We start from the raw sequence: 21,630 nt of genomic DNA, 5'->3' as shown, positions 1-21,630 counted from the left end.
CGGAATACCTTAGGCAGGATGAGTTGTCTCATATAAGAGACTGAATGAATGTGAACAATAATTAATCTGAATGAGTGAGTGGGGGAAGTGGGAGGAGAAACTTTAAAGGTACGTGAAAACACGTCCTTTTTGCAAGGGGGGAGTTGGGGCTGTGAAAAACTGAATATGTGAGCTCCAAGCCTCTTGGCCACTTGTCTCACTTCGGGTTTCGCCGCCCCAGTGAAGGAGCGCTAGAAATTTCTAGTGGGTAAGCCGAAAATGGACGTAACTGATTAGCTACAACATACGGGGGGGAGGAGGGGCAGAAGTACAGCGACCTGATCCGGAGGAGAGACGCGATGGAGGAGAAGTCTAGGCACGAAACGGTGAGAGCCAGTTTGGCTGTTTGAAGATTCGAACGCGTAGGGATTGATCTTACAATAGCCAATTGGCGCTTTGATTATTTTCCTCAGATCAGGAGACCAGCCAATTGGCTCCTTGATGACTCCAGTGATCTGTACAAGGGGACGATTGAACCCTGCCAGGGCCCGAGTTCGATGTGAACAATCATTAATCTTGAGCCGTCACCAATGTCTGGGGAAGTGAATTCAGGTCCGTGGCCCATTTCTTTTAGGGCTCATCCCGACATTTGTCTTAACGCCTTAGGAAAACCACGGAAAAACCTTAGGCAGGATGAGATGTCTCAATTTTAGAGACTAGCCAGTTGGCTCTTAGGTAAAATGACTTGATTCGATGGATGTAGACTAGCCAATTGGCTCTATTACAACTCCATCGATCAGCAAAACGGATTTATTGGGGACGATATGTTAGCTCAAGTTATTTAACCATCATAACGGTATTAGCCAATTGGCTTTTTGATGGTTTCTGTCAGATCCGGAGAATAGTCAATTGACTCTTCACTCCGTAGACCTGTAAGAGGGATAGAATGGATTTATAGCCCGAGTTAGAGCAGGCCATTTCACAGCGGTTGCTTATTAGATTAAGTCATGAATTAATAATCTACTACCTAAATCTGGGAGTGACACCTGCCTCCCTGTTTTCCTGTCTTAAGAGAATAGCTAGTGGACCTGTCTGGTGTCTTCGCCGTAACCTAGGATCATACCGGCCAAGGCCAGATATGAGCGGGTTGGGGCTGGCAAGAGCGGCCTCATACAGGTTTCTAGCCAATCGAGCAATGAACTCGTCTACGGTTGGCAAGTTTAGCTCATCGTGGAACTTCTCTCTCGAAGCGACTCGCGGGAGATGTGTTATGATACGAATCACCTGGTTCTGGATAACTTGGAGTTTCCGGAGATGGGTCACTGCCGCGAACCCCCATGCGGGTGCGGCATAGGTTATTACAGACCGAATGAGGGCCTTATACATGGTAAGTCCTACCCCCAGGTTGTCAGGAGTGAAGGCCGCCAGAATGGGATAGTGTCTAACTATCAATCCATTGGCCTTACGAAGAAGGGAATGGATATGATCTCGGAACGTAAGATGAGAGTCCATAATGATCCCTAAGTATTTAATTTGGTTCATCCACGGCATTGCTTGTCCGAAAAGTGTGGGTGGAGGTGGTATGTCTTCGAGCCTCGCTCTTAGTGAAAAGAGTATGGCCTGACATTTATCTACATTGACCTTGATTCTCCAGTCGTGGAACCACGGCTGGAGGTGATCTAAGATCGACTGCAATCTACGCGACGCTAACCTGTAGGTTTTGCCCATCGCCAAGAGGGCAGTGTCATCTGCATAGATATACAGATGGCTGGTTGTGCGAGCGTATTTATAGTGCGGCTCGCGGGCCGAGGCCTGTTGTCGCTGCGGTCCGCGCCGCTTTGTTCGCTGCTCCCGTTCTGGGTTCCGTCCTTTTGTTGTAGTGGCTTCTTATCTGTTCTGTTTAGGACCGGGTACCAACACTTGTTTAGCTTTACGCCTTCTTCCTTGCGCAGCGACAACAGGCCTCGGCCCGCGAGCCGCACTATAAATACGCTCGCACAACCAGACACAGGATCAGTTGCCTCAGGTACGCCGAGAAGAGTCTTGCGACCTCGGATACTACTCCACTGAAGATGTCTGCCGCAGTTGCAGACGAAACGTCTGGTATAAAACCAACTAATAGACCACGGCCTCTCAGCCCGGAAAATGAATCTACATCTATAGACTCCGGCCGTGAAAGCCTACACTGCAAAATTATTATTATTATTATTATTATTTTTATTATTATTAGGCCTATTATTATTATTATTATTATTATTATTATTATTATTATTATTATTATTATTATTATTATTGACCTCTCAAATGCTTCCATGAAACCAAATAACTTACGAAGGCACTTAGAAACAAAACATTCCGATATTAAAAATAAAAGTGAAGAATATTTCGCTCCAGCATTAAAGCGAATTAAACGGGAAAAGTCTGTTGTATTTAAAATAGGATCACTGAATACAAAGACTCATATTTTGCTAGCTTGCATATTGCTGAAGCTGGAGAACCTAATTATATATTTAGGAATATGTAATATATGACTTTCTTATGTTAAATTCTATCGTACCTGGTTTACAGGTTTCGACCTATTATGGGTCATCCTCAGAACTGGTCGTTGTTGGTCTTGGCACCTCTTGTTTTGCTTCATGTGAAGGTGTGTTTGTGTGCTCTAATGTGGAATCAAAGAGTGTGTGTGTTCTGAAATTGAGTTGTGTGTTGAGAATTTCATTGGTGTGTGTTTTTGTGTGTCTGTATATTTCATATTGTTCTATTGTCTTTAGTTTCTATCTTTTTGGTTGGATGTGTAGTATTTCCATGTCTGTATTGATGTCTCTGTAGGTGTGGTTAGCATTTGTGATGTGTTCTGCATATGTGGAGGTGTTTTGTAATTTTGTAATAGCTGTGATGTGTTCTTTGTAACGTGTTTGATATGATCTGCCTGTCTGTCCTATGTAGAAGTTGTTGCAGGTGTTACATTTGAGTTTGTATACGCCTGTGTGGTTGTATTTGTTTGTTTGTGTTGTTTGTGCGTTGAGATGTTTTTGTAGAATGTTAGGGGAACTAGGCCTAAAATGACATACCTTAAGGAAATCTTGAAAAAAATATGTATTCATACCAAATTAGTTTTGGCCAATTATATATAACTGATACTACAATATTAACACATATATTAAGATCAACAGAAAGTGGAAAATACTGACAATCTTTAACTGAAATGTATGTTTGAAAATAGACAAACTATGTCATTTTACCCAAGTTAATATGGTAAAATGACACACTTAAGTTAATTTTTAAATAGTTAAAAAAAAGAGTTTGTTCTCTTAGATACACTTGCACATTCATTGTGTGCCCATGAGAAAGATTTCTTGCAATGTAGCCATGTTTCTTCTGGTTTATTTTGACTGCAGAATTCATTGCAGTACAGACAAAGTGCATCGTTCTCAACATCACCATCGAAGTCACTCTCTTCATCTTGGTCCCCATTGTTTAGATCAAACTGAAGCCGTGTTTTTCCTCTGTTTGCTGAACGCCTTTCTTCTACAGCTCTTCTTTCAGCTTCCTTTAATTTTAATTGGTTAATAAAAGAGATGCTCGATTTGGGACCCTTCATGTGTTCTCTTTCTTCTCGCCACAGATCTAGTGCCAGAGGGAATCGGGTAGATATCTTGCTGTGTCACATGAGCTGAAGGCCTCTTTTGTGACGCTTCCGCAGCTGGTGCAGTTAGTGGTGATGGCTCTATCATATCTTCTTTTGCATTTCTTGTTGTTGAACTGCTCTTCTGTGTTGACCCTTTGGCCCGTCTGTAGGGACTGCATTCGTTAGAGGTCTGTCTGTGGGCGCTGCAGGACTAAATAAGTGATCAGGAAATATGTCCGAAATGAGTGGACAAATTTCTGTTGAAGAAAATTCACCCAATGCATTGGTGATGGTTGCAGCTTTTCCATAGACTTCAGAAAATAAGTCCGCAATTTGAAACTGTGTAATCACCCATCCAGGATGGTTCTTCAGCCACTTTGTAACGGCCTGATCATATGTTTTCAAAGGCCCGAAGAAAGAGACATCAAGTGGCTGGAGTCACCATATAATGCATAATTTCACAGAAGTAATCACTAATCAGCCATTGTAAACAAATTTGACACCAATTTTGCAAATCGCTATCGCCCATAATATATGGCTTCTCATTTCCAGTCAGAAACATGCACTTGGGTAAAATGACATAGTATGTCATTTCAGCCAAGTAGGTGGTATGTCATTTTACCCGGAATGAAGAAGAATAAGAAGTAGTGTTAGTACGACCTAACCTCTTTATGAATTTGGATATTGTAATGCTTTTTATAGAGGGAAATATTCATGTTTTCAGTCATGAACATTATTTCACTAATATCTGAAGCTTAAAAGGACAAAAAATACATAACATACTCAACAATATTATATCGTCGTGCACTTTTTTCCTTTAGTTGCACCTGCTTCACCAAAAAGCGCCTTCGCTTGCTAAAACTTGGATGTAACCACTGTTTCCAGCTTCTGTGCACTATAGAGCTGTAAATTTAAACTCAGCTTGCAGTGTTTTCACAAAACACATAGTATGTCATTTTACCCAAGTATGTCATTTTAGGCCTAACTCCCCTATTTGTTCTGTATGCGATGTTGTAATTTAATTTGTTGAATGAGGTTGCAATCCTGTGTGTGTATTTGTTTTCGTATGTTAGTGTGATGTATTTTTTGTGTTCTTGTGCTTGTTTGAATTCATATGTTTTTTTCATTATATTTGTCTTACGTATTATGTTGTCTATTATGTTGGGGTTGTATCCGTTTTCTGTGCTCTGTATTTGATTGTGTTTAGCTCTTCGTTGTAAGCCTTTGGTTCATTGGTATGTTGAGTAGTTTGTGTACCATTGTTCGGAATAAAGCTTGTTTGTGTTATGTTGGGTTGTTGGATGTGTTGTGTATGTATGTTCTTGCTGTTGTTGTTGTTGTTGTGGGTTTTCTGTATACTTTGAATCTGTGTCTGTTGTCTACTTTTGTTATTGTGATGTCTAGAAAATTTATGGATTTGTAGTTTTCAATTTCTAATGTGTAGTGTAGCTTTAGGTGTATTTTTTATGTGTTGATGTAGGTTTTGGATCTGTCTTTTGTTTCCTTTGTGTAGTATTAATATGTTATTAGACAACAAACACACATTCAAAGTATACAGAAAACCCACAACAACAACACACAAACACAATACATCCAACTACCCAACACAACACAAACAAGCTGCATTCCGAACAATGGTACACATGTAATGAGATGTAATAGCAAATAATAAATTTGCAAATAGATCAATCATATTGATTGAGCATTTAAAATAAATTTATCATTTTGAATAGATTTATCTGAAAAGCAAAAACGAATTGTAAAATGGTACACAATGGTACCAATGAACCAACAGGATTACAACGAAGAACTAAACACAATCAAATACAGAGCACAAGAAAACGGATACAACCCCAACATAATAGACAACATAATACGTAAGGCAAAACATAATCACAAAAAACATAAGAATACAACACAAGTACAAGAACAAAAAAAAATACATCACACTATCATACGAAAACAAAAACACACACAAGATTGCAACCTCATTCAAGAAATTAAATTACAACATCGCATAGAGAACAAATAACATTCTACAAAAACATCTCAACACACAAACAACACAAACAAACAAATACAACCACACAGGCGTATACAAACTCAAATGTAACACCTGCAACAACTTCTACACAGGACAGACAGGCAGACCATTTCAAACACGTTACAAAGAACACATCACAGCTATTACAAAATTACAAAACACCTCCACATATGCAGAACACATCACAAATGCTAACCACACCTACAGAGACATCAATACAGACGTAGAAATACTACACATCCAACCAAAAAGATAGAAACGAAAGACATTAGAACAATATGAAATATACAGACACACAAAAACACATCCCAATGAAATTCTCAACACACAACTCAATTTTAGAACACACACACTCTTTGATTCCACATTAGAGCACACAAACACACCCTCACATGAAGCAAAACAAGAGGTGCCAAGACCAACAACGACCAGTTCTGAGGATGACCCATAATAGGTCGAAACCTGTAAACCAGGTACGATATAATTTAACACAAAAAAGTTATATATTACATATTCCGAAGTGATATAGCGTTAAAAGTTGTGTAATCAAGATGTCTAATTAAATAGTTGGAAACTGATCCTTTCTGTTGTTAAGGATATTGTTAAAGACGTTTTACTATTTTTGAATGATTGTAGAAATGAGTACGTGGCTTTGTTTTTAGATAACAATTGGCCCATATGGCAAATATATTTTCCTAACGAAATGAACTCAATTTGTCTCTTCAAGGCCCAACCATCACTGTATTTAAAGTTTTTGATAAAGGAAAGTCATTCCAGGAAAAGGTTAGATTACGTCAAAAGTGATAATTTTTCTGCTTTTCCAATCTTAGGTTACTTTCAAAGTGAGAATAATTTTTCCTTACCTTCTGATCTTTCGATTCTGTAGTATTCCATTTCTCTGATGTCAATAATGAGATTGAATATTATTTTCCAAAAAAAATTACAGTGAATTCAATTGGATTCGAGACCCATTCCTATAATTCGAAAGTTCAAACTTGTCAGTGAAACTGAGAGAACAGTTGTGTGATATTAGCCGTAATACTGATATTAAAACTAAATTTTTACACTCAGATGTAATAACTTGTTGGACATTATTAAGGCGTGAATATCTTGAACTTTCGAATGGAGCATTAAAGTTGCTCATGCCGCTCGCAACATCATATCTTTGTGAAAAGGAATTTTCTTCCTTAGTTCAAGTGAAAACCCAGTACAGAAATAGTCTTGATGCACGCTCTGATTTACGACACAAGTTAATTGCACTGGAACCCAACATACATGGGCAACTTATGCAGACACGACAAGCCCATCCATCACATTAGTTCGATGAGTATTAAATATTTAACAAATTTCAACATGTGCTCAATTAGAGTAATATAGTATTTTTTATTAACCTACAAAACATACAGTATTGAATTCTTCATCAGTAATTCTTCTTCTTCTTTCAATCTCTGATGCTGTTAGGCGTCGAGTTCACCTATCTCCGTCCATCTCTTCCAAATCTTTCTGTCTTTACACATTTTCTTTATTTCAACCATTCTTTCCACGTTATTGTACCATTTTCTCTATAGTATTTTCCCAATTAAATCTTGGTCTACCTCTTCCTATCCTTCCTTCCACTCCCATCTCCATTACCTGTTTAATTTTATTTTCCTCTGTCTTTTTATGCACCTGTCCGAACCACTTCAGTTGCTTTTCTTCTATATTTTCTATTATGGATTTCTTCAGTGTTACCTCTTCTCTTACTTTTTTAGTTTCTTATTCGATCCCTTCTAGTTCTCCCTATCGTTCTCCGGAGATACTTCTTTTCCGTAGCTGTTATCTTGCTTTTGTATTTGTCAGTTAGCCGTACACTTTCTGTTCCATATTGTTAATGTTAATGTTATGTTTTATTTAACGACGCTCGCAACTGCAGAGGTTATGTCAGCGTTGCCGGATGTGCCGGAATTTTGTCCCGCAGGAGTTCTTTTACATGCTAGTAAATCTACTCCATATTGTAGTATTGGTTTTATTATTGAGTTATATATTTGCTATACATCTTGATTACACAACTTTTAACACTATATCACTTCGGAATACATATTATATGTTTTCCTCGTGTTAAATTTTACCGTATACCTGGTTGACCTGTTTCGGCCTGCTATTGGCCTTCTTCAGAGTTCTGAACTCTGAAGAAGGCCGAACCAGGTCAACCAGGTACGGTAAAATTTAACACGAGAAAGACATAGGGGAGAGTCGGGTAGTATCGGACAGCGGGTAATATCGGACAGTGAGTTTCTTTCATCTACCACACGATGATAGTACCTGATTGACATGGTTACGTTTCTGTGATGTCGCATAGAGAAATGTAACCATGTCATTCAGGTACTACGATATGGTGGTAGATGAAAGAAACTCACTGTCCGATATTACCCGATGTCCGATACTACCCGACTCTCCCCTATAATACATATTCCGAAATATACTTTTGCATTTTCGTCTTGTTATTGGTCTCTTTTTTTTTTCCAACTATTGTGTTGCTTATTTGGTAGTAGGCTGTTGTTGCATTTTTAATTCTATTTAAAATCTCTTGTTCTGTTCTTCCATCGTTGCTGATAATAGTACCTAAGTACCTATAACTTTCTACTCTTTCTAGTATCTGATCATCAGTAATTAGTGTATTAATTTAAATTCTTGTCGCGTGAATTTTAATATCCTTCAAGGTGGTCCCGGACTTAAAAAATTTGAGAACCACTTGCACAGAGTAATGCACAAATAAAACCATATGCCGATCTGGTACGGGGAAGACAAAGTTGTTGAGTCGACCTGGCTGGCGAGTTGGTATAGCGCTGGCCTTCTATGCCTAAGGTTGCGGGTTCGATCCCGGGCCAGGTCGATGGCATTTATGTGTGCTTAAATGCGACAGGCTTATGTCAGTAGATTTACTGGCATGTAAAAGAACTCCTGCGGGACAAAATTCCGGCACATCCGGCGACGCTGATATAACCTCTGCAGTTGCGAGCGTCGTTAAATAAAACATAACATTTAACAAAGTTGATGACGACAGCGATGTTAGTGAGAATGATGAACATTGTGAAGATAAAAATTATAATTACGAGAGTGATTTTAACCCAAAGACGTTATTAAACCCTACCGAGGAAAAAGAGTGAGATAAAATGGCAGTACATGTGCACGGCTTGTTCTGCTTGCAGCAACTGATCGTGAGCGCTGCTGCCAACCTGGGTACCATCGCGTCCGGCATGGCGCTCGGCTTCTCTGCTGTGGCGCTGCCAGCCATGCAGATGACAGACCATGTGCCACACGTGTCCGAGGAGCAGGCGTCGTGGGTGGGTGAGTAAACAAGCACAATAGACTACATATGCGAAGTGGTAAGCGGACATATAAGATTTAAAACTAAGTTCTGAGTGCCTAAAATTGAAGATGCGTTTCTTTGAGATCATTAGGCTATATATGCCTAATTAATTAGTACATAAGATATGGTAGGGAAACTCAAAATTAAATTGAAACATGTAGCCTATTTAATTCCTTGTAGTCAAATAAAATTGAATTGACTAAATCTAATGAATAAGTACTTATTTCACAAGATTTATGATCCATAGTTAGTCAATAACTTAACACTTTTTCTCTGTTTCCAATACGTTAATTCTGTAGTGTTTGGTCAGAACATGATAACTCCAAAAATGGTATTTTTTTAAATGAAAGCACAGCACTGTATAGCAAACAGTTCTCTTTCGTTTGGTTTAGCCGTGATATCTCCACTTAATCTTATGTCAGTTTTATTGACATTATTACTTAAACTTGTATAGATATGTATACGCAAAGTGAATATAAAAATACTTGTATCTCAAAATAGGTTTTTTGGAGTTATCATCTTCTGATCAAACACCACAGAATTATGAAGTTAGCCGGTTTCATTTTAGTTTTTCGTTCATGACACGGAGAATAAAAGGAAATTTTATTGTGATGGAAATATATTTCAAGATTCTTCTGGAAATACAATTTTTCAGCATCACTGGTAACGGAAAATGTGGTTTCAAGCGCGCCGTCTCTTTCTCTGCCTATCTGTCTATAGCACTTTCCAGTTTCTTTCATACTATTGGTAAGTAGCTTAACTACAAATAAATTTATCCGTGAATGATGCACATAAAATATAATCATTTTAGTAAAAGAATTTATATATCTCTATTTAAAACAAATATTTAAAACAGTCATACACTCGATATCTGTCCAAAAGGTGTTCTTTACATAATGTTTCTTGCCTGTGATGAAGACACAAATGAACGCAGTATGCCTCTAAGCCCCTATCTATCCTATGTATAAGACACAAGATTTCTTGTTATGGCTGCAAATTATTACAATTACATACACCCTCCAAGCCGCAGACAAATATCATAGAAAGACTTTGAACTCAATGTATACATACTTTGGAGAAGCTATTAAAGCGATGTTAAACCCAAGCCAATGGTGACAAAATGGGAACTACATCTCATGTTACACATCCCGATCGGTATTGCAGGTATCCATTATACAAACAATATTGTTAGTAGTAATTTTCATATTACTCCCCAAAGAAACGTTATGGTTTAGTCTATCAACAGTAATCTCATTACAGGTTTTGATCAGGGGCGTATTCTGCGGACTACCGGGGCTACCGGCGGTAGCCCAAGAAAATTACAAAAGAAAAAGTTTATAATATAACATAATGTAATAATTTTGTATTATTAGTTTTACCACAGTAATTAAAATTAAAGTAATTGTTAGATTTATATGCGCTCTCTGCTCTCGAAAAGAAACAAGTTGTCAAGGCGGCATCACTGGAGAAACCGCTTGCTACGTGAGGTAGCCTGTGACCGTACCGCGCACGCTGTCCGGTCGCACAACTGCCCATCCCCCCGCTCTCTTCTGTTTCCAACGTGCAGTGTAAGGCCGGGTGAGTTGCCGCTCTCGTCATCGGTTTCTTCGCAGGCGCGAAGCAACAGTACGCTTAGCACGCTAGCTCATGAATGTAATTGTGTTCTTGCAGTGCAGTATTTTAAATTTGTGATTTGTTCGAGTGTCTAAGAGTTATATTAATTGTGAATTATTAAGTTTTTAATTTCCCAATTAAGTGATGTTGTGAAAAATATGGCAGAACAAGTTTCTGGAGAGGTTTGTGTTGAAAATGACTGTGTAATAGAAGGTTTATTAAAAGTACCTTTTAACCGTCGTACATACAACGAGGAAGTTGAAATTGTGAAAATGGAAAGACCAACTCCTGAGTTAAATTTGTCCATGGACGTAAAAGAAAAACAGCGTGAGTACACACGCCATTTCACTTCAACATCATATGGTAAGTGGAATTGGTTGTGTGGTAGTTCTAAACTGTCTAAACTATTTTGCTGGCCATGTTTGTTATTTAGCCGCGAAATTAATGTGTGGTCAAAAGAGGGTTTTCTAATATCAACTCCCTTCGAACTGCAGTCCTAAAACACGACAAATCAAAAGCTCATATTTGTAGTAGCATGAACTTTGCAAACTTTGGGAAGACAAGAATTGATTTACAGCTAGATAAGCAAAAAGCTCTACATATCAACCAACACAATGCTCCTGTGGAAAAAAAATCGGGATATTTTACTGCATCTTATTAACGCAGTTTGCTTTCTAGAAAAACAAGAATTGGCTTTTCGGGATCATAATGAGAGTGTGGAATCAGACAATAGAGGAAATTATATTGACTATTTAAGTTCCTTAAGTGAATCTGACCATTTACTGACCAATCATCTTGAGAGTTCAACAGTATTTCGTGGTACTTCTCCCGCAATTCATAATGACTTAATATTTGCTATAAGTGGGGTTATGATAAAGAACATAAAATCTGAAATAGAAGAAGCACCTTTTGCGGCCATTGTTGTTGATGAAACAAGTGACTGCTCTAATCAGAGTCAATTGTCCACTGTTTTAAGATACGTCGATAGTACTGCCAATGTTCAAGAACGGTTTATAGGATTCACAAATGTCAGTTCGGGCAAAACTGCTGCTGCTTGGTTTCAGCATGTGGAAGGTGTTATAGCAGAATACAATGTCGGCAATAAGTTAATTGCACAGACATACGATGGTGCTTCAGTTATGGCGGGAAATATTAATGGCTTAAAAACAAAAGTTCAAGGAAAATATCCTCAAGCACTATTTGTCCATTGTTACAGCCATGTTCTCAATTTAGTTTTGCAACAAACTACTTCATCCATTCTAGAATGCCGCATTTTTTTTTTTCAAAACACTGTCGGGTTTAGCTGCATTTTTCTCATCATCTCCTAAAAGATCAGAAAAACTCAAGAATTTATGAAAAAGAAACTCCCAAAAGTAGCACCAACTAGATGCAATTTTACATCTCGGCTTGTAAATACAGTAAAGTAATACAGACAACAACTGACTGCTTTCTTTGAAAATATCATTTCTATGACTCTGAAGAAAACTGGGTTGATGATGTAATTGTGCAGGCTCAAGGATATTTGTATTTTTCACACAGTTTCAGAATATATTTCTTCTTGAAGTCTATGCTAGAGTGTTCGCACATACAGGTGTGCTCTACAATATTCTTCAGACAAAAAGTCTAGACATAGCATACTGCTTGCAAGAGGTATCAAAGTTAAAAAATACTATATTCGAGTTCAGACATAGTGGGTTTCCGTCCATATGGAGTAATATGGAAAATGAAAGTTCTTCAGCCAATACAATGGAACCACCATTAAAGCGAAGAAAAGGTATGATGAATTGAAATGCAGGCAGCTGTACTACAGCATACTAGATCGTATGCACATGGAAATTACTGACAGATTTTCTGATTATGGAAAGCTTCAGTTCACATATCTTCTAGATTCTCAAAAATTTTCTGCTTAGAGAGAAAACTTCCCGAATGAGGCACTAAACAAATTATTTCAGTCCTATAACAGTCACTTTGATCAAGTACGTTTGAAAAATGAATTAAGTGTAATATATTCAGCAGAGGTCTTTGATTTTTCGAACAAACCTATCCATGAAATATTATCTGCCATATATGAAAACCAGCTGAACCAAGTTATTCCTGAAGTCCTTAAATTGGCAACATTAATTGTGACAATACCAGCTACGTCAGCATCAGTAGAAAGAACATTTTCTGCGTTTAAGAGAATAAAATCCTACTGTAGATCAACTCATACACAAGAACGGTTATCCGGCTTGGCACTGATGTCCATTGAAAAGTCATTTCTATAGAAACTTCGCAAGCGGCCCAACTGTAATTTCAATGACGAAGTCATCAAAGTATTTTCGTCCCAATCAAGACGTCTGAAATTCAGATATAAATAGGTAAGGAATTTTATTATATGGACTTTAAAATATATTTTGTGTAATAATAGGGTCAGTGGTAGCCCAGGCCCTTAAACCAGTATACGCCACTGGTTTTGATTTATCTAGAGATAATGAAAACTCGAGTGGGATTGAATTGACTATTACACGATTAGAACAAAGTATATAAAGATCAGAAGAAATAAAGTACTCTAATACAATAAAATATTAATCGACTTACTAAAATATTCTATTTCACTAATGTTACCTTCACCCAAGCATTTTAACGGAGCCACCATTTTCAGATGACTACCTATGCGGTAAACGACGATGACGATCGCAAAGAATGTTTTATAGTATCTTAAAGAATTTGCTGTTTGAAATGATGGCAAATAAAGAGACAAATGTTAGCGAGGTGATATAAACAGAAGAAAATATATAAAGATTAGAAGAAATGAAATATGTAATAGGAAAAATATGTATGAATTGTCTTACTAAAATTCTGCTTCTCTAGTGTTAGCTTTACCAAAACGTTTGAACACAGCCGCCATTTCTAAGTTTATTATCTATGCGGGAAACAAATGATGATCGCAAAGCATGTTTTATAGTTCTGTAAAGAATTTGCAGTTTAAAATGTTTGCAAACATAGAAACAAATGCTAGGGAAATGATAAAAACAAACAAATGCTAGGTAAGTGACAAAATTGTAGGGATAAACACCCATGATTAGTTGAAACACCTCCTTTCGTACCATTTTATTGGTCAAAAGTAGTATATCGTAGTGAAAGTGTAATAGTCAGTTCAAATTAATTGTTTAGCCGCAATAGGCTATACATACCACGTGGTTTTCGGTTTCATAGATGAATATGAATAAACTGACTGATTAACTTTTCAACCCCTTCACTGTGTTAATTTTCTTCGGAATTTACCTGGCTGATTAGTTTTGAAGTGTAGTTCATCATTGTCCAAAGCCTAGTTAAGAGCCCACGCTATCTTCTTGTTTCCTGTTGTGGTGTCATGATTGTGTCGAAAAAGGTGTGTGTTTTGAAATTGAGTTGAGTGTCCAGGATGTGCTGGGGATGTTTTTCTGTACGTTTTTAAATTTCTTATTGTTCTAGGGCAGCGGTTCCCAAAGTGTGGGTCGCGGCCTCCAGGGGGTTCGTGTAAGGAGTTAAGAGGAGTCGCGAGATAATATACAAAATAAGTCAAAAATATTCTTATTAACATTTATTTCGTATTTGGAAACATAAACATAAACAATATTGAACATAAGAATAAAAAAATGTTTGAGTAGTTATAAAGTACAAAATAAATGATGAGACTAATATGCCTGTTTTTCAGAAGTAGCTTCCCAAATCTGGACTCAGCATTCCATACACACAGTGATATCATTTTAAAGCTGAGAAACATGTCAGACTTTTGTTTTGATGATGAACATAGACGAAAAATTCATTTTGCATAAATACAAGGCTGAAAATATTTAAAAATTTAAGAATTGATTATTAAGTTTCAGGTATTTTTGCATTCTTTTGTTCCAAAATTGATCTACGCTCTGCGAAAAAAAAAATATGTATATTTAATTTAAACATTCCATTTCTAGGTACATATTTAAATGAGATTTTCCTTTATGGTTTCTGGAATTCATCATCTTTGTGATAGTCGTAATAAATTGTTTTGAGTTTCTTCCGGATTGTACTCAAAACGTTGTTGATTAACTTTGTTGAAACTTAGTTGCATGTCAGCAAAAACACAGTATTTGGCTATCATATGTATCGAAATTTTCCATGAGCTCTTTAATACACTGGAATGAATAAAAAATCCTTTTGACAAATCATACTGACCAGAAATCAAGTTTCTTTGTAAACCCGTTAATTTTATACCTGGCTGTTATAATGTTAACATCTTGGTCTTGTAGACTATTATTTAAAACGCGTTCAGATCATTTTTATGATGAAATTGGACTAATAGTTTTTTATCTATCGGTCTACGGACTGAACTTGTTTTCAAGTGATATACACAATAACACAAACTTTTAGACAAGGATCGGCGTTGTTTTGGAAGAAAAGAAACTTAAAATATCGTGCTAGAAATCTAAAAAAAAATCATATATAATCCTATCTATACATAATAAAAATGACCAACTGGACCATCATCATCATCATCACCACCACCACCACCACCACCATCACCACCACCATTGGCGTGACGATCAATTTATTTTGACATTAGCCTTCCTTTCAAAGCCATCCAATTTACTGTGGTTTATGGCACTTGCTTTCCATCTTTCGTAAGTCTGTCTGTACATCACCCACCATCGTAAACTGAGCTTCCCGACTTTCCTCTTGCCATCTAGTTTACCATTTAATATAATTTTGGGCAAACGTGTAACGTTCATTCTGCATACATGGCCAAACCATTGAGTAAATCTAGCTTTATTGTCTACAGCTATATCATTATCTTTATATAGAACGTATATTTCCTAGTTAGTTTTGGGATGACATTCCTCAATTGGAAAATAGGTTCGCATACAATCCGATTTCTCGTCTTGTACGTACAGGTTGGTCTATATTAAAAGTTCTTTTCTTAACTTTAAAACTCTTTTCAACACGTTACCCTAAAAACGCCTCTTCCGCGTGATAAAGAGTATTTTCATAAAACGAACCCAAACTTTCACAAATTTTTGCTGAAAATACGAGTTTGTAACGCCTTTCCTTTGATGGAATTTATCACTTCGAGCATATTCCTAATCTCAGCGCTGAGCAATCTGATGGCATCACGGTGTTCCGAATTTCACTGATGGCTTCACTGATGCTCCACCGGTGTCACACCGGTGCCATCAGCTTGCAGAGGTGGTGGCAGTCTCCATCAGCCGCCATCAGTGAATCTGATTGGTTCTTGTATAAGGCGGGAATTAGGAGACGGATAACATCGTGCACTGTTGTGTCATGGCGGTGTGTTCTGCTTTAGTTCTGCTGTATTGTTTGTAATGAGCACAACGTGAAAACAATATGTTAATGGCTTATGAGCGAACATGCCAACGGACCAGTTATTACTACCGGTTAAAGAAATAAATTGTTTATGCTCTCTTTTCTTTGAACGAGATGGCAGTACGGAAATTTCGCAAAATTTTGCTAGCATAGCAAAGACAACAACTTACACAGTCGCCATGACAATCATCAATCCTTCCAGCAGTTTTGTTCCTATTTCGCTGCAGCGTGACGTCATTGTTGTCCACCGGTCCGGTGAGATTCGGAATACGCTGTTTGTATTGAACTATTACCACAGCGCCACGGTGGTAATGTTTTGAAGTACTACAAATGATGTTTACCTAATATTTCGTGTAATTGTTGCAACATAGCCTATATAATTCAGTTTGGTCCTATTTTTAGTGGTACCCACTGATTTTGAGTAAAATTGTCATTATTTTCGATTTTACAAGGATTTACATTTTTCGAATGGAATTTAGTGCCGGTACGGCAGTGGGGGGAGAGGATCGCAAAAGAAAGTTTCACCCAAAAGTGGGTCGCGCCTTGAAAAAGTTTGGGAACCACAGTTCTAGAGTGTCAAGTTTCCGTTTTTTTTTTTTTTTTTTTTTTTTTTGCATATAATGTGTAGTATTTTCATGTCAACGTCTATGTTGCTATAGTAAAACACATAATAGCACATCCTTAACACTTAACTCAATTTCAAAACATCAGCCAGTGTTTAGGCCTAACATTCGATCAGTTACCTTGTGTTGTGCAACATGAATCGTTAGAACGTTACTGCCCGTGAAGCGTAACGTCTACGATACAGTGGAAAGAGATTCCTGCAAAATCTTCACCAGTGACTGTAAATACCCTTATTCCTATATTATTGTAATCTCTTGATTGAAATTATTTTGTACTGTATAAGCGTAATGCAAGCTAATATTTCTCATATATGTGAATATTAACAGTTGGATAGATGCATATGAACGGGCCACTTCAAAAGGGAAACAACTCAAAATTTAAAGTTTTTAGACAACTGAATTTTAAAGTTGCATGTTGCTCTGAAAAATCCAATTAACACTCTAATTTGAAACTTACAGTAGGCTATATATCATCATTACCAGTACTTCGAGTAATTTCAACGATCATTTGATTTTCACAGGAACATATAGCTTCAAAATGCAGATTTCTCAAAAGTTTAAATTTTTATTGGTTTCCTTTTTGATCTGGACCGTCGATACAGTGTGAGTTGTTTTTGTTTTAGTCTGTTCTAAGCTACAGTCCATAATAAATTTTGTAAAAAAAAAAGACTCTATGAACTTAAGTCTCCAGTATGTATCGGAGTTTTACACACATTTTACTAACTTTCATATGACGAACAATCATTACTACTCCTGAAAAAGACCACTATATGTGAGCCTGTAAGAAGACCGGGAAAATCGGAAAAAAACTTCAGGAAGATGTTGACGGCAAATGTTTCTAAGTCTTAAAAACATTCTGGAACATTTTCATGATAACTCGACGAGGAGTAGAAACACTCCAACGCAAAATAAAGGGGAGGAACATTATCCCTGAAGACGGTAGAGGATTACATACAAATAGACCTCACGTAATCGACAGTGATGTTCGTAATTTGATACGAACACTTAAAATTAGTTTCCCAACAACGCCCAGTCACCACAGCCGGAATACTCCTGCTTATGCCCTGATTTGTCTCTTGCAGAAGGTTACAGGCTTTTCAAGAGCCAAAACCCTGCGATCACAGTCAGTTTGACACTATACAAAAAATATTTTACCGTGAATTCAAGTTGAGGTTAGGTCAGATACATGCAAACAATGCGATTTATATTTTGCCAAGCTTAAAACTGCTTAAATGAGGATGTTGTTGTTTAGTCAACTGTTCGAAGACAGGTCTGAACCTCACAAGTAATACCAAGAAGGCAACACTTATGAGGCAACTAAGTCGGGAGATAATGGAGTAGGATGGCCAGTTCCTTTCCTCTCCATTGCATCATTGCGTACATCGCCCACTAGCTACATATTACACTAGTCAGACTACATATTACACTAGTCACTAATGAGGATGAGCGATAACAAATGGAATATGGAAATATACATCATTTTAAGGCTGAAAGCATATAAACAACTTGATATGGACTCTACACATGTGAATAGTATTACTTTATGTGTTGACTTGCAACAAGTACTTTATTGTCCTTCTCTCACGCACTCTAGTATGCACACTGACGTTGAAAGTCACCTGACTTTCACTAATCTATAGTGATGTAAGTCTGGCTTCATTAGTTGTCATTTCTACGAATAGAGAGCGAAGATTATTTAAATGTTGCCAATAGTATGTAAATATACTCGCATTGATAGAATTCAAAATTTAATCCCGCTAGGCTCTGCTGATTGTAAAAAGAAATTATTAGTTTTAGCGAGAAACAGCTGATATTCAACTATGACAATAATTTATATTTACTGTACATCTCCAGTTTAAATTCTGAAATAATAAGAGTGAATGAAAACGTCGAGCTGGCTGAAATTATGACGTACAGTAAGATACGGTTTGCAATTGTAAGAGAATGCAGGAGAAAATGTAATTGTAGATAATGTTATGTTGTTGTTGTTGTTGTTGTTGTTGTTGTTGTTGTTTAGCCAAATGTAGGAAGATAGGTCTGAACCTCGCAAGTGATACCAACATGGCACCACTTATGAGGCAACCATGCCAGGAGATAATGAGCTAGTGTGGTCAGCTCCTTTCCCCATCCATTGTATACATCGCCGATTAGCTACATATTACACAAATCAGACTTCAGATGCATACAAACAATTGTTTTTCCTCTGACACATGTCAAGCGACATGTACTGCCTGATAATAGATGTGGGTTACATATCAGCCAGTAACTCAATTACATGTAATTACGTTATAATACATACATGCATAAATCTTATGCCCATGGGTAGACCTTTAATTGCAAACCCAGCTTTATCCATTCTTTTATATTTTCTGCTTTCCTCTTAGTCTCCGCATATGATCCACATATCTTAATGTCGTCTATCATCTAACATCTTCTTCTGCTCCAACTCTCCTCCCGTTCACCATTCCTTCCAGTGCATCTTCAGAAGGAGTTTCTTCTCAGCCAGTGACCCAACCAATTCCTTTTTCTCTTCCTGATCAGTTTGAGCATCATTCTTTCTTCACCCACTTTACGTTATAAATAAATAAATAAATTATATATTATTGTATACACTCGATTATTTAATGTATTTATATAATTTAGCAATGCGGAAATGTGCCATAATATGATCCTTATTGATAAATATTCCTTCTCATATTTAATAACGTATTATTAGTGCTTAAGGAAATGAAGAATGGGAAAGCAACAGGAGTTGATGGAATCCCCATTGAATTATTATTATTATTATTATTATTATTATTATTATTATTATTATTATTATTATTATTATTATTACTTTATTATTTATTTATTTAACCTGGTAGAGATAAGGCCATTAGGCCTTCTCTTCCCCTCTACCAGGGGATTACAACTACAATATTAAGAATACAATTACAATTATAATTACAATTAATATTAAATTTACAGATACAATAAAAATCAAAGTACTAAAAGATTAACTGATTAATAAAAGCTAGACAGTTTATTGTAAAAGTTAAGAAGAGAGAAGCATTTATTTTATTGGTTAAGTGCAAATTAAACCTACTCTACGCAGTAAGAAAATTCTTAATAAGCTTGCTTTTGAACGCTACTAAATTCCGACAGTCTCTGATGTCACTGGGTAGGGTATTCCACAAGCGCGAGATCGAGATCGTGTATGATGATGAATACGATGATGTGTTATGTGTTGGTATGGCTAGTATGCGGCTATTTTGCGTGTGTGTGAAGAGATTATGATATGATGACAGGTAACTGAAACGGGAGGCAAGGTAGGTAGGTGTAGAAGTGTGAAGGACTTGGAAAAGGAGAATAAGAGAATGAACATTTCTACTTTCGTTAAGCCGTAGCCAGTTTAGAGCTTGGAAGGATGGGGTAATGTGGTCAGCGCGACGGACATCGCAGACAAAGCGAACGCAAGAATTATGAACACGTTGTAATTTTTGCGACTGGTTGACATTGAGGTCAGTCTGTAGAAAATCACAATAATCGAAGTGGGGCATTACTAGTGTTTCCACTAGTATTTTCTTGAGTGATAGCGGAAGGAATTTTCGAATGCTGTTTAAGGAATGTAGTATGGAAAGGACTTTTTTGGTAATATGGGTTACTTGGTTATTCCAGTTTAAATGCATATCAAAGTAAACTCCAAGGTTTTTAACACAGAAATCAAAAGGGATTATTGCGTCGTTTAACTTGACTGGAAGAGCAGGAGTAATATTGCATAATAGACGTTGATGTCCCACTAGGATTGCTTGTGATTTTCTTGCATTGAGAGTCAAATCAAACTTTCTGGCCCATGCAGATACAGATTCAAGGTCCTCGTTAAGATTTTGTATTGCGTCATTGAGCGAGTCAGGGGTTGTATGGATATAGACTTGTAAACCGTCTGCGTAGAGGCGATGCTTACAGTGCTGTACAGTCGAGGGGATGTTATTTACGTAAATAGTGAATAGTAGTGGTGATAGAACAAATCCCTGTGGGATTCCAGAATCAACGATACGCCATGAGGAAGTTCGACTTCCAATGCAGACACACTGCTGACGTTCGCTGAGATAAGAGGAGAACCACGAAACTGTGCTTTCTGATAGTTGGAGTGATCGTAATTTTCTCGTCAGTAAGTCGATATTTACTGTGTCAAACGCTTTATTGAAGTCTAGTAGTGTCAGTATTGTAATTTTACGTTCGTCCATAGCTTTTCGGATGTCTTCCGTTACTTCCAACAGTGCAGTCGCTGTACTGTGTCGAGTCCTAAAACCCGACTGATATGTGTCCAAGAGTTCATATCTGTTTAGGTAGGCAATGAGTTGTCTGTGTACTATCCTCTCTAACACCTTCGATAAGGTAGGTAGAATACTAATAGGTCGATAGTCGTTGGGGATAATCGGCGTTTTAATTTTGGGTATAGGGCGCACAAAGGCATTTTTCGAAGCTTTAGGAAAAAAGGATGTCGTCAGCGAAGTGTTGAAAATGTGTGTTAGTGTTGGTAAGATTACGTCAATAAGTTTGTTTATCATTGCGATACTAATGTCGTCAGAACCTGTCGCTTTGGATTTGTTGCGTTTAAGAGCTTTCTTCACGTCAATAGGTGTAACGTATGAAAAGTAAAATCTGTCTCTGAGTGGGTCAACTACCTGAGGTTCTGCCATTGTCTGTTGCTGTGTGTTATGGTCAGTATTGTTAGTTAGCGGAGTAGTGAAGTGTTCATTGAGGCATTCTAATGGGATGCTGATTTGTTGTGTCTGCTTAGTGAAATGCTTGGGTGAAGAAAAGAAGCAAATTCTATCATTATGCAACGAAATATATGAGAAAGGCGACTGGCCTGAAGATTTTACGGAGACAGTGTTGATTCCAATACCGAAGAAAAAAAGTCAAGAAATGTAAGGAATTCAGGAATATCACATTCGGCAAAGATTCTCTTGCGAATTCTAAATTGACATTTATATTCTAAGATGGAAGATCAGTTGAAAGAAGAGTAGTTTGGCTTCAGGAAGGGAAAAGGTACGAGAGATGCAATTGGACTGCTACGGACAATCGG

The 21,630-nt window shown here is 37.2% G+C and overlaps 1 protein-coding gene across 3 annotated transcripts in view; it reads left to right on the top strand.

Moving 5' to 3' along the window:
- LOC138711881 (facilitated trehalose transporter Tret1-2 homolog) overlaps positions 1 to 21,630 on the top strand; it is a 110,473-nt gene that overhangs the window by 72,052 nt on the left and 16,791 nt on the right. For all 3 annotated transcript variants that reach the window (XM_069843155.1, XM_069843153.1, XM_069843156.1), the window contains exon 2: positions 8,840 to 8,978. In XM_069843155.1, coding sequence (XP_069699256.1) covers positions 8,840 to 8,978 — 139 coding nt within the window. The remainder of the gene's footprint in view (positions 1 to 8,839; positions 8,979 to 21,630) is intronic.

The sequence above is a fragment of the Periplaneta americana genome, chromosome 13 (genome assembly GCF_040183065.1).
Source record: "Periplaneta americana isolate PAMFEO1 chromosome 13, P.americana_PAMFEO1_priV1, whole genome shotgun sequence".
NCBI classification, from domain to species: Eukaryota; Metazoa; Arthropoda; class Insecta; order Blattodea; family Blattidae; genus Periplaneta; species Periplaneta americana.
This window is presented reverse-complemented; position numbering and strand designations above follow the sequence as displayed.